Source organism: Borostomias antarcticus (genome assembly GCF_949987555.1).
Source record: "Borostomias antarcticus genome assembly, chromosome: 23".
NCBI lineage: Eukaryota > Metazoa > Chordata > Actinopteri > Stomiiformes > Stomiidae > Borostomias > Borostomias antarcticus.
In genome coordinates, this window is record NC_140256.1 from 15,486,469 (window position 1) to 15,500,859 (window position 14,391).

The 14,391-nt window shown below is 46.3% G+C and overlaps 1 protein-coding gene across 1 annotated transcript; it reads right to left on the bottom strand.

Moving 5' to 3' along the window:
• Positions 1-1,036: 1,036 nt before the first annotated feature.
• Positions 1,037-8,057, bottom strand: LOC311324417 (peroxiredoxin-like 2C; the record flags this gene model as incomplete). Its single annotated transcript, XM_084456873.1, has 6 exons — positions 1,037-1,167; positions 1,447-1,581; positions 1,706-1,811; positions 1,907-1,960; positions 2,089-2,157; positions 7,896-8,057. The coding sequence occupies 6 exons, from the start codon at positions 8,055-8,057 to the stop codon at positions 1,037-1,039; spliced, it is 657 nt and encodes a 218-aa protein (XP_084312999.1).
• Positions 8,058-14,391: the final 6,334 nt, after the last annotated feature.

Consider the following 14,391-nt stretch of genomic DNA (forward strand, 5'->3'; position numbering starts at 1 on the left):
GACTCTCTCCCTTCTGACTTCCCCCTCTGACTCTCTCCCTTCTGACTTCCCCCTCTGACTCTCTCCCTTCTGACTTCCCCCTCTGACTCCCCCCTCTGACTCTCTCCCTTCTGACTCTCTCTTCTCTGACTCCCCCCTCTGACTCTCTCCCCTCTGACTCTCTCTCCTCTGACTCTCTCTCCTCTGACTCTCTCCCCTCTGACTCTCTCCCTTCTGACTCCCCCCATCTGACTCCCCCCATCTGACTCCCCCCCTCTTACTCTCCCCTCTGACTCTCTCCTCTGACTCTCTCCGGTCGCCTCCTCTCGCCTTTGCGCTTCATTCTCACTTTATGCATGCATCGCGAACATTCCCAAATCGAGTGGCGAGATCTCCGGTCTGCAGTGCGGAATGTCCGAGCTTTTCAGAGCATTAATTCGACATCCTTGGGTTGTTGTGCTGGCGTGTCATCCGAGGGACAGCTGTATTCCAGGGCAGCAGTTTTTCCAATGGTGACGTTGAGCAGGGCAAGTTCTGATCCTCTGTGACGTAGCCTAATGGTTCGGCCACCCCTCTGCTTCTACTTCACTGCAAAAACATTCTATTTGCCTCCGATTAAAGCAAGTCGCGTCTGCATGACAAATATAGTGACGATGACTGAATTTGCATCTTGCCTATGCAGGCTCCCGAACAATCCGAGATATGAAACTTTATTTACAATATCAGTTATGGACAATGGCATACACATCAGTATGGCAAATCAGCAGATTACATCATTATATTCCAAAAGCCGCCAATGGTCACAAAGTCAACATAAACAGTCTAGTCCTGCAGTATTACCCCAAATAGTCCTAAACTGGATCCCGATTCACGTCCACTATACCATGTCACTCCCATCCCAGCGGTAGACCTGTAATGTGTTCTGTGATGCCAAGTCTACGCTACCCTACTTTGCCAAGCAAGACAGACCATAACAACAAAGATGGCGAGAGCCGAGGCACACTGCTATTGATGCCGGCCAGGGGCGGGGGGCAGCTTGGCATGGGCTACAAGCGGGCTACACATGGATTATCCTTGGCCTGGCGCTGAGGTCCACAGTCCGCTGCACTCCGGCCATCTGTAGGAGCCAGGGGATGGGCATGTGGTCCAGATGGTTCAGGTCCAAATGGGCAAAATGCACCTCAGAGCCTGCGGAGCGAGAGACAGCCAGTCACAGCACAGCCAACCACGCCGCTCACTCACACTCTGCTTCGCTCACACAGAACGTGAGCCTGTGGAACCAGGACGGTCGTACGGGTCAGAGAGGAACAGCACCAGCACAGGGAGCAGAGGAGAGGTCAGGAGAGGTCAGCAGTCTGACCAATGACCTTGCACAGCACAAGCTGGGCCATTTTTGGAGAATGGCTCGTTGCACACTTATCGTACACAGCTTTGCGAATGGCATAATCACTTGTAGTAAGGCATTACCTGGGCCTGCTATGAGCCCCCCCCCTTGTTGAAGGGGGTCTCCTTGGAAGTCGAACGCTTGACTGGTCATGGCCCTCCACATGCTCTTCATATGGCCCACCAACAGGCCTGACTTCACATGAGGGCTTGGGTTGGCTAAACACACACACACACACACACAATGTATAAATGTGTAACCATAATTACATTGTTACAGTATAGTGGTACACAGCACACATTTGTGTGTGTAGTAGTCACAATTAAGTGCTGACTTTTTCACCTGATTCCACAAATACATCCCCTCGTCGCATGCCAAGCTTTTTGTGAATGCATCTCTCTGGGTCCACATAGATTTCATGAGGGTATCCCGTCAGTGAGCAGAACGGCTGCAAGACATCAGGCAAGGCACCATTAAAGGGATATGACACCCAAAATAACAAACAGGAAAATAAATGACTGAGCTGTTGCAAATATGAGATACCTCTATATGGCGATGGGCAGATTGTCCAATCACAATCAGTCTGATGCCAGCTTCCTGGATAAAGACATCAGAGGTAGGATCACTTCATAATGGGAGCAAGATTAACAGCCTTTTATTAATAATTATCTTTCCCCAACCTCTATGTCCAGGTGCCATATGGTCCCCAAAATGCATGTGCTCACCTCCAAAACCTCCCGAGGTATTCTGCTCAAGTCATCCACATATTCCTTACAAGTATAGCACAAGAAATTCTGTTGAAAGAGAGTAATTGATTTTACTCCTTAAATTCTCTAAAAGCCTTGCTATTAACCTGACGCACCAGATCTGTGAAGAGAAAAATAATATAAGCTTGCAAGATCAGGATGGTCTAAGGCTAATTAGGGGCCTCAGTTCTTTCCCCCCTACTAGTCTCACTACACACGAACAGCTGCACCTCCAGCCATCAGTCCATGAAGCTCTTGAAGTTAGCAGAGGACACCCCCCTCATAGGACTCATCTCTATGGGGACGAGTCTGCCTGCAGGTGGGAGAATGAGCAGCTGCTGTCCTGGTGCAGCTGGAACAACCTGGAGCTCAACGCTCTAAAGACAGTGGGAATGGTGGACGACTTCAGGAAGAACTCAGCTCCACTCTGACTCTGACTATGATGGTTCAATTCTACACCTCCATCATCGAGTCCATCCTCACGTCTCCATCACCACCTGGTTCCCCACCGCTACAGTCAAGGACCAGAGTAATTAACGGTGGGTGATCGGGGCGGGGGGAGAAGGTGATCGGCTGCGCCCTGCCCTCCCTCCAGGCCCCGCCCCCTCCAGACCCCGCCCTCATTCCAGGCCCCGCCCCATCCAGGCCCCGCCCTACTCCAGGCCCCGCCCTCCCCCAGGCCCCACCCTCCCTCCAGGCCCCGCCCCCATCCAGGCCCAGCCCTCCGTCTAAGCTCTGTATGATTTCAGGGCGATGAAGCGGGCCAGAAAGATCATGGCCGACCCCTCCCACACGGGCTATGGACTCCCTCCAATGTAAGCAGATGTGTTATGGACATTTTGGTTCCTTTGAATATGTGGCTCTTCAGTTGAATTCCTCTTCCCGAGCGTTATTTCTAAACATCTACAGGCCACCCAAATACTGTCCAAACTTCTTTGATGACTTTGCTGAACTGTTGTCTACTGTCTGCATTGACTTTGACTGTGTGGTTATTGTTGGTGATTTTAACATCCATGTTGACAACCCTCAGGGCAGAGGGACAAAAGAGCTAGGTTGTGTCCTTGATAACTATGGACTGACTCAGCATGTGACGGAGCCCACACACAACAAGGGGCACACTCTGGACTTAATCATCACCAAAGGTCTGAATATTTCTAAGGTTCAGGTGTCTGATGTTGCGCTCTCTGATCATTCCTGTGTTTTCTTTGAGAGTACTATCTCCATGCACACAAATTCTCAATCAGAGGTTATCTCAAAACGGCACATCACTGAAAACACCAGTGAGATATTTACTCAGGCTTTCTCGTCCACACCTGCCCTCTATATGGCCTCAGTCAACGAGCTTGTAGATAATTTCAATGTTAAAATTACAAATATTATTGATGCCGTTGCGCCCACTAAGGTGAAGGTGGTCTCTGGTAAGAGAAGATCTCCATGGAGAAACGCCATGCTGGTCAGAATAGAAAAGAGAGAGTGTCGAAAATCTGAACGCAGATGGCGAAAAACAAATCTCCATGTTCATTATGACATCTATAAAGACAGACTTCGCATTTATAATATGGAGCTGAGAAATGCACGACAGACCTTCTTTTCTGACATCATCACCAAAAACCATAACAATGCGCGTGCTTTGTTTGCCACTGTTGATAGGCTGACAAACCCTCCTGTGTCAGTAGCCTCTGAACTTCTATCCACCAGGGCCTGCAATGAATTTGCCTCATTCTTCACTGACAAAATTCAGAAAATTAGACAAGCAGTTAGTGCCTCCATTCCAGGTACAGGACATGTGTCGTCACAGTGTCCACTTAAAATCAATAATTGTACCATGACACAATTTAATCCGATCAACCATAAAACCCTGGGGGACACTATACAACATCTGAAATCCTCCACCTGTTGCCTTGATGTTCTACCTACAGACTTCTTCAAAACTGTATCCAACTGCATGGCCTCTGATTTACTACAAATTGTAAACACATCTCTTCTTTCAGGTGTGTTCCCACATACCCTGAAAACTGCAGTCATCAAGCCACTCTTAAAAAAGAATAATCTAGACAGCTCACAAATGAACAATTATAGGCCCATATCAAACCTCCCATTTCTAAGCAAAATAATTGAAAAGGTTGTTTTCCAACAACTGAATAACTTCCTGGCACTAAGTAATGGCTTTGATGTCTTCCAGTCAGGATTTCGACCACATCACAGCACCGAGACTGCTCTAATTAAGGTATTTAATGACATCCATTTAAACACAGATAATGGCAAAATCTCAGTCTTAGTATTACTGGATCTCAGCGCTGCGTTCGACACGGTAGACCACAACATACTACTAGGCCGACTGGAAAATTGGTTGGGAATTTCTGGTACAGTGTTAGATTGGTTTGAATCCTACTTAAAGGACAGGGATTATTTTGTGTCTATAGGCAATTACAAATCTGAGCTGACAAAAATGACCTGTGGAGTTCCCCAAGGCTCCATCCTGGGGCCTCTTCTGTTCAACATTTACATGCTCCCACTAACTCAAATTATGGAAAACAACAAAATATGTTACCATAGCTATGCAGATGACACACAAATTTATATCACTATATCACCAAGAGACTATAATCCCATACAAGCGCTGAGTAAGTGCATTCAACAAATCAATGATTGGATGTGCCAGAACTTTCTCCAACTAAACAAAAATAAAACTGAAGTAATTGTCTTTGGAGCCAAAGAAGAACGATTAAAAGTCAGTGCTCAACTTCAATCAGTAATGCTAAAAACCACAAATGAAGCCAGAAATCTTGGTGTAGTCATGGACTCAGACCTGAATTTCAACAGCCACATTAAATCAATTACAAAGTCAGCCTACTATCACCTGAAGAATATATCAAGGATCAAAGGATTTATGTCCCAGAAGGATTTGGAAAAACTTGTCCATGCGTTTATCTTCAGTAGACTCGACTACTGTAACGGCATGTATACAGGTCTCTCTAAAAAATCGATCAGACAGCTGCAGCTGATTCAGAACGCTGCTGCTCGAGTCCTCACTAAGACTAAGAAAGTGGAGCATATCACACCAGTACTAAGGTCTTTACACTGGCTTCCTGTCTGTCAAAGAATTGACTTTAAAATACTGCTGTTGGTTTATAAAGCACTGAATGGTCTAGGGCCAAAATATATTTCTGATCTGCTCATATGCTATGAACCATCCAGACCCCTCAGGTCATCTGGCACAGGTCTGCTTTCTGTCCCCAGAGTTAAAACAAAACATGGAGAAGCAGCATTCAGTTTTTATGCTCCACATATCTGGAACAAACTTCCAGAAAACTGCAGGTCTGCTGCAACTCTTGGTTCTTTTAAAACAAGCCTTAAGACTTTTCTTTTTGCCACTGCTTTCTAAGAGGAGCTATGTTTATCAGTATACTGCACTGTAACTTTTATTCCTGTATTCTATTTGTCCTGCTTTTTGTTTAAATGTCTATAATGACTTGCTTTTTGTTAGACGTCCTGGTTAGACGTCCTGGTTAGACGTCCTGGTTAGACTTCCTGGTTGGACGTCCTGGTTAGACGTCCTGGTTAGACGTCCTGGTTAGACGTCCTGGTTAGACTTCCTGGTTAGACTTCCTGGTTGGACTTCCTGGTTAGACGTCCTGGTTAGACGTCCTGGTTAGACTTCCTGGTTAGACTTCCTGGTTGGACTTCCTGGTTAGACGTCCTGGTTAGACGTCCTGGTTAGACGTCCTAGTTAGACTTCCTGGTTAGGCTTCCTGGTTAGACTTCCTGGTTAGACTTCCTGGTTAGACTTCCTGGTTAGACTTCCTGGTTAGACTTCCTGGTTAGACATCCTGGTTAGACTTCCTGGTTAGACTTCCTGGTTAGACATCCTGGTTAGACTTCCTGGTTAGACTTCCTGGTTAGACTTCCTGGTTAGACGTGCACTCAGTCAGTCAGTTTACTTGAAGTTGAGAGACTAGAGGGCAACCGGGGAAACTAGCAATGAATGAGTCCGTCACGTGTGTGCGTTAGTGATCAGTCACATGTGTGCGTTAGTGAACAGTCACAGCTGGAGTCACAGTATTTGCAGTGGGCTGTTAATGTCTTACCGTTACTAAAAAAGGGACGATTTGCTTTTCTTTCTTTTCTAAACAAATGTCCTCTTATTCTATTCTATCCTGAGAATGACTATTTTTACTTCATGTTGACTCTTCTGATCTGAGCATATTTTTGGATTCTTTCCCTTCTTTGAAGTACCTGATTGTAGAAACTGTTTTAATGCTTTTAATTTGTCCTGCCTTTTGTTTTAAATGTCTATAATGTCTTGCTTTTTGTTTTAATGCTTTTAATGTCTCATGTAAAGCACCTTGAATTGCCCTGTGGCTGAAATGTGCTATATAAATAAACTTGCCTTGCCTTGCCTTGCCTTGCCTTCACACCGCCCCCCTCTGGCAGGAGGCTGCGGTCCTCACAGACTAAAACTGTCCGACACAGGAACAGCCTTTTCCCCTCGGCCATCAGCCTCATCAACATGGCTCCCCTCTGACTCTCTCCCCTCTGACTCTCTCCTCTGACTCTCTCCCCTCTGACTCTCTCCCCTCTGACTCGCTCTCCTCTGACTCTCTCCCCTCTGCCTCTCTCCCCTCTGCCTCTCTCCCCTCTAAATCTCTCCTCTGACTCTCTCCCCTCTGACTCTCCCCTCTGACTCTCTCCCCTCTGACTCTCTCTCCTCTGACTCTCTCCCCTCTGACTCTCTCCCCTCTGACTCTCTCCCCTCTGACTCTCTCCCCCGCCCCCTGCATCTTTGCACTATACTGACTACTGCACTCACTCTTTTGTAGTCCAATTGCACTGCTAGTTTTGCACTGTTTTTGTATCTTGCACTGTCCTGTCCTGTCCTTGCACTTGTCCATTATTGTATTGTTGTAAAGCACCACAGTGTTTAAAAAAAATTATCCTATTTGGGCTATATATAGTACAAATGGCAACAAATGAATTCTGATTCTGACCTGGTCCTAGATCTGTGATTGGAGGCTGCAGGCAAAGCCGCAAAAAGTAAGTAGGTAAGTAAGTAAGCAAATATTCATTGGCTCTACTCAAAAGTGAATCATCCAGTTCATAACCTGCTAGAGATTATCATGACTACTGTATGTTACTATATTTATAAATTCAGAATTATTGCTTATGCTTTCATAAGGATGAAAGATGGAACATGAGGTCACTTTGTCCCTGTAGGAAAATCAATTGTATTAGAAAAAATATTGTAGGTAAAGGTGAGGTACTGTATGTTTGTTGTGACCAAAAATAGAAAAAAATCAGACAAATAAAGCCACAGTGTGGTGTGTTAGTTCCGAAAGGGAACGTTTTTGGTGACAAAAACAAATTCATCTCACATTATCCAACTGGGTGCACCCCACAGATAGAACACACACCATAATATTCTAATATTATGAGAAAAGGAACTAGAATGTCATGAAGATTCTAGAGATGATGTCACAGCTTTCTCCTATGACATAAGAATTGTTGCCATAACAATGACAACAAACCATAGGTCTTTGGAACATTCTGAAGATTCATAACACAAACCTCACCAAAGTGCAGACACTATTGAATTTCCTCTGAACTTTTCTGACTTCCCCGATGGCTTTTGGCCGTTTAAAGATTCTCATTGCAGCTGTTCTATTAGTGGCGCTGATCAAGACTGAGCCTCCAGATATTGAGGCCTTCAGAGACGCCTTGATGCCTCCTATGGTCCCTAAACAATGGGCTGCTACTCCACCGGTTAGAGTGGACCAGGTCTTCATCACCCTCCACTTTGACTTCCTGGACTTCTCCACCTTCACTGAAACATCCCTGGCCCAGGAGACTGAGCTCAGAAGCTCTGAGGAAGGAGCAGTGATGGAGACCCTGCCCGTCTCCTCCAGCAGGACCAGGGCTCTGGGCGCTGGGACACAGATGGACACTAGCATGTTCTGGGACCTCTCAGCTAAGGCCTTGGATGGAATATCCTCTGTTGTGGGAGGACCGGCCCTAGCAGCAATCTGCTGTCTTCTGGGAGGAATCGGCCTGCTCTTTGGGATTACCATCAGGGCAGTCCTCCAGGTAGACTGGGCACCATGGAAGGGCTTTGAGGACCCAGGGGGGGCAGACAAGGCAATGGGAGGAGATGGATGATTAAACCTTACAGTAATTTAATTCCTTAATACTAGTTGTGTCCTCTCCTCAGGTTAAAAGCAGAATGGACCAGGGACTGGGACAGGACAGAATGACGGACCAGAAGAGCAATACTTGTGTTGCTGAAAGCCCACTGGTGCCACGCCTTCAGCGCTGCCCGAACAAGAGAGCCAGACAGTCAAAGAGGAGGGGCCGAGGGGCCTGTTGATGACCATGTGACCACCAGCCCTTCAGCTGCAGGGAAGACCAGCATGACTGTCTCTCTCACTAAGGGAGACTGCAAATTAGAAATAAACAGCATATTTTATTGGCAAAAAAGATATGCGGTCTGTACTTCAATCGGGAATCATTTGAGGCCCCATCAGCCAACACATAAACAAGTGATATTGCCTATATCAAAAGATGAGGAATTTAAAATGAAATGCACAAGCCAAAAAGATTCATTCAGACTACTCCTTCTTTCCTTCACAGTTACCTCTATAATATAATCTATACCTCTAATATCTGCACCGGGATTCTATAGCAGTGCCACAATCACCATGTGCTGTGTGCATCACTAAGGGGATGAAAAGAGCATTAAACCAAATGAATGGGATAATCCTAATCCTTATACCCGCTTCTCTGGCGTTTTCCCGCCATGAACTAAACCCATAAAGCCCTGATATGGGTAGCCTAATACGCTACACAAGATAAAGAACTGATATGCTGTTATTGAACTTCTACACCTCCATCATGGAGTCCCTCCTCACCTCCTCCATCACCACCATCTTCACCGCCACAGACAAGGCTCAACTGAGTATCATCCGCTCTGCTCAGAGGCTGATTGGCTGCAACCAGCCTCATAAACAAGGCCATGCTAGACTACGGATAGTCAACTGTCAAATTGGGAACCTTATAATATCTAGCTGCATACCTAGGACTGTAATGGGGAAATAATGAGTGCTGATAAGATATTGTAAGGATAAGATATTATAAGGATAAGATATTGTAAGGATAAGATATTGTAAGGATAAGATATTGTAAGGATAAGATATTGTAAGGATAAGCAATAACTACAATTCCAATGTACGTGTACCTGTAGGGCTACTTGTTACATATGGTGAAATAAACGTTCTGTTCTATTCTATTCACGGCCCGTGTCCCCCTCTGACTTCCCCCTCTGACTCTCTCCCTTCTGACTCCCCCCTCTGACTCTCTCCCTTGTGACTCCCCCCTCTGACTCTCTCCCTTCTGAATCCCCCCTCTGACTCTCTCCCTTCTGACTCTCCCTTCTGACTTCCCCCTCTGACTCTCTCCCTTCTAACTCCCCCCTCTGACTCTCTCCCTTCTGACTTCCCCCTCTGGCTCTCTCCCTTCTGACTTCCCCCTCTGACTCTCTCCCTTCTGACTCCCCCCATCTGACTCCCCCCCTCTTACTCTCCCCTCTGACTCTCTCCTCTGACTCTCTCCGATCGCCTCCTCTCGCCTTTGCGCTTCATTCTCACTTTATGCATGAATCGCGAACATTCCCAAATCGAGTGGCGAGATCTCCGGTCTGCAGTGTGTGATCGTAAAATAACTGATCTAGTCAAAAGGATTTACCAAGATTCGTTCAAAAGGTTAAGTCTGGTTTATTGTGAAAAGCATACGAGCGCAAGGACTTCCTGAAGAACGCAACAAGGGTGGTTTATTCAGCGAAGTGTCCGTTTGGTCTTCTGCTGTGCCTTATATGCAGTCAAACCACAGGTAAGGTCCTTCCAGGATGTGATTGGCTACTGCATTGTACATCATATGAAATGGCAGGCGTGGCCAAGAGTACAGACATGTGACATGAGAAAAAGGGCGGCAATTTGGGGACAAAGGATGACAAAGGATGGTTATTCTGTTGTAGACAGACGGCCTCTCTGGAAGCAATTGTGTATGTTAGCACAGCTATGTGAATATTTGGGGGAGGTGATGAATTACAAGAGAAGTGAGAGGACAAAGGTTTAAGGTGTTTGGATGTAAATTCCTCAACAATCCCCCATTTGTGCCTGAACAGGTACACAAAAATAAAATATAAAATCCAAACACAAAGTGTAAACATTCAGCTATGCTATACATGTGGAAAGGAAGTAATCTCTCCACTAGGTGGAGTAAAAAAAAAAAATACAAATAATAATTTTTATTTTATTGTGAAATATTTAACCAAAAAATAGATTATTTTCTTTCCACGTGCAAAATCACGCACCAAAACCCCTTGTTTCAGAAATATGACAGGAAACAAGGTAAAAAAGATGACATGATTATATACTATTTATAGTCTAAAAGTGGACAACCATTCACCAAAAAACCTTGATTTTAAAGTTTGAACAAGGCAAAAAGATGAAATGGTTACCAGTGTAAGAAGGGCAAAAAACCTCTTGGTCAATTTAGAGGAAAAACCCAAACTTATTTATCAACTCATGTTTCAGCCATTGTAACTCTTGTAAACAAATATGATATTTTTTCAAGATAATTTCAAAGTTCATTCACTCTTGTTGTGAATAATCGCATGTAATTTCCTCTGGATCATAGCTTCCATGTTTGCGTCTCTGAATGTTTAATGTAGGTTCCAGTGTGCGGTTAGAGGTGCAGTCATTGCTGTTGAGATTGTCCACGTTGTCATACCACAACCACGAGAAGGAGGTGACCGGCAAGGTCAGTCTCCGATTGCTCATCAGAGGAGAGGAGAGTGTGGCGGTGACCGTCAAGGTCACTCTCCGATTGCTCATCAGAGGAGAGGACAGTGTGGCGGTGACTGTCAAGGTCACTCTCCGATTGCTCATCAGAGGAGAGGACAGTGTGGCAGTGACCGCTTTGCCCTTGAGATCTCTGGTTCGGCTGCATGGACCGTCCTCTCAGCTACTTTTGACAGCTATTCCACACAGGCCAGAATGTCCTGGTGCTGATTGTTCCATCTTTGACGGGTAGGTTCACCCCGCAACATCTACTTCTCTTCCATGTTTTCTGGCCTGTTCTCAGGCTGCTCATCTGCTCCTGGTAGTCTCTTGTCTCCCCATTGGGCAGGTCTACATAGAGCTCTCGGAGGGTGAGGAGGGAGTCCCTGTCCTGGTTCAGCAGGGTGAAGGTGCGGTGGGACACGGTGTCCGTGTGGACACCACACAGTCAGGGCGCCAGCAGCACGTACAGGCTCTTGAACTGAGCCCGGTCCACACGGTACTGCTCCACGTAGGGCCGGCCCGGGTCGTGCTGCTGGAGGGCCACCTCGGCGCTCCCGCTCCCCCAGTACAGGCTGATGAAGTGCTCCATCTGTGGATCCACAGATGAGAGAGACAACAGAGACAAAACAGAAGAGCAAAAGGAGAGTCCTCTGGTCTGGTTTCCCTGTTCCCCTCTTTGAGTCCTCTGGTCTGGTCTCCCTGTTCCCCTCTTTGAGTCCTCTGGTCTGGTCTCCCTGTTCCCCTCTTTGGTCAGGAACGGTTATCAGCAGTCTGTTGGAGATACTCAGAAACATGGTTAAGTGCCAGCTCCTGCTTTGGGGAAAATTTTTGTTATTCAGTCAGGAAAACTTAAACAGGGTGTCTGTTCAAGTGTCATTAGAGCCAGTCTACAGTAGCCTACAGTGACATCAGGGGCAGTGTTAGAATGACTTTAACACGCCCAGTCCCCAGTCATGATCAAGGCAATTGGATTTGGCTCTAGAATTTCTCTCGCGATTTTATGAAATAAAATAAAATAAACACATTCTCGTCTCAACAAAATAACCGCTTGAGTCTTTCGGACCTCCCATCCAGGGCGCAATCCCGGGCTAGACCCCGTTCCGTCCGAGGCCTCAAGCCAGGTTCCCCTGGAATGAGAGCTCAGCCTTCTGCTTCCCGGTGTCTTCTTTTCAAAGCCCACCGATCACAGAAGCACTACTCGCCTACTAACACATTCGCTTTTGGCTTGTAGTGGCCGAGCGCGACGGCCATCTTGTGGTCTTACTGCCCTATGCGACCCGACCGGCCGGTGACCCAGTCGATAGCGATCCCGGACACCGTAGTGATTGTTAGTCACCCAGCTCAGAACCGACGGTCTGATCCTAATTCCACTTGTGCTATGGATATTAGAACTTTGACGGTTTTCACCAGCCTTGCCTATTCACAGAGGTCGTCTCTTACGTCCCTCTGCTTAGGTGTGGACTGTCGCCCACGTACCACACAGTGCCAACCCCTTAACGGCGACACAGTGCTGACTAGACGGTACCAGAGCAGTATGTTAATTCATACTTCCTCAGACACGGGGGCCTTCAGTCGTCTCCCCAGCACTATACTACCATTTAACGTGCCCTTTTTGGGACCTTGCGGTCCCGCCCCCGTCTGTTGGGGGATAGGTCCAGGGGTGCCCACTCCCCCTCCCTATCCCCCTAAGGGTAGAAACAAATGTCCTGAAGTCAGGATAAAACAGAGATGGGGGAAAAAAAATGCATCACTCAAATAAAATGACACTAAAATGAACTGGCTTCATTTACAATTAAGAAAACATCAATTATCAATTAATCAAAAAATCCATCAAAGCTTCATTTGTATAGCTAAAATTGTATATCTAAAACTTCCCTCTTCTGCATTTGAGGACAGAGTATTGGGCCCGCTTCGGACAAAAATGGTCTCTTCCCTATGTCATACTTATCTGTCGCTCACAGTGAGTCGGTGACATGGCGTTGGCCCTGCATCCCACGAACCACAGATTGCCCATCTGTAGGGAAACAGGCCGGTAACCTCCATCTCCACCTCCGGTCCTGTGCCCGCCTCCTGGTTCGGCATTCACCCATCACTCCCGGAACGACAGTTGTCTGTAAAAACACTCAGAAAAAACACTCAGGCCCGATGAATGTGCCTCAAACTATAAACATGAGATATTTAACATAACCATTTAAAAATATATAATTGGGTTAGGAGATGCTGCATGCAGATTAAGACACTGACAAACATTACTTCGCCTCCCACCATCATGCACAAACCTTATGTCCTCAGCTACATCTGTCTTCTCCTGTTTATTTACCTTAAAAAAAATGGCTCTATCTTGGCTAGTTAAAATCTCCCTTATGGGTTGTTCAAGGGAACTCCAGCAGGTGGCGCTCGACCCCAAATCTGAGGCTCTTCCCTTTCATTCAGCTTGCGGTAACTGTGACACTGTTCAATCCAGTGACCATATTGACCACAATGAAAACATGCCTCATCTTTCCCACTCTGTCTGTACCTGTGAACATGCTTAGACCTACTGCTACGTTGCCTATTCTCCCTTTGTGGTCGTCCCCGTTTTTGTTTAAGACCTGCACCTTTATTTTGAATGTCTAATTGTCTCAAATGAGCAGCCTGAAGTCTAGCGGCACCATCTTTGACTTTTTTCAAATTCCATTGTTCAATGTAATGTCGGAGGCGTTCGGAATACCGGAAATGATCAACAACTTCCCCGAGAGAAGTTGATTCCCAGGTGTGGCATATCATCCTCACTCGGTCAGACAAAGAGGAGAGAGAGTTATTCATTAACTGTTGTTTCAAAATCTTTTTAGGGAATCGAGTTTTGATTCTGTTCAACAGCGCAGCGTTTTTGCCAGTAAAATCGACATGAGAAAAAGGCAACGTAATATCAAACGGGTCTTTTACTTCGATCCATTTTAACCCAAGTACTTGTCGCATGATCATGGCGATTTCCTCGGCGTGAGGCTCATACATTCGAACTAAACTGTTAAAAAGATTCTCGAACTTGTTCATGTCTTTGGTTGGATCGGGCAAGGTTTTAGCTACATTACGCAGTTCATCAGAGCGCCACGGTCTAAAAACCCTAATCTCTGGAGTCCAGGCCGCATAACCAGCTGCATCATTTATTTGTGAAGGGCGAGGAACAGGGTTTGGGCAGCGTATCAGAGGCGCTTGTATTTGCGGTCCCTCCAGACTATCTCTAGCCATTTGCAGTTGTTCCAAATTAAACTTAGCCTCAGATATAGCTCTAGCCAATTCTTCCTTCCTGATCTGTTCTTGTTCGGTGTAATACCTCGTAGAAAGGGGCGCGCTTAACTCGTATTGTAGAGGGGAGAGAGAAGGGACGTGGCTAATGGCGGGGGCATGAAAAGGGGGAACAACAACAGCCTGGTTGGGCGATGTGAGCACGGGGCAACGAGTCGAGGGG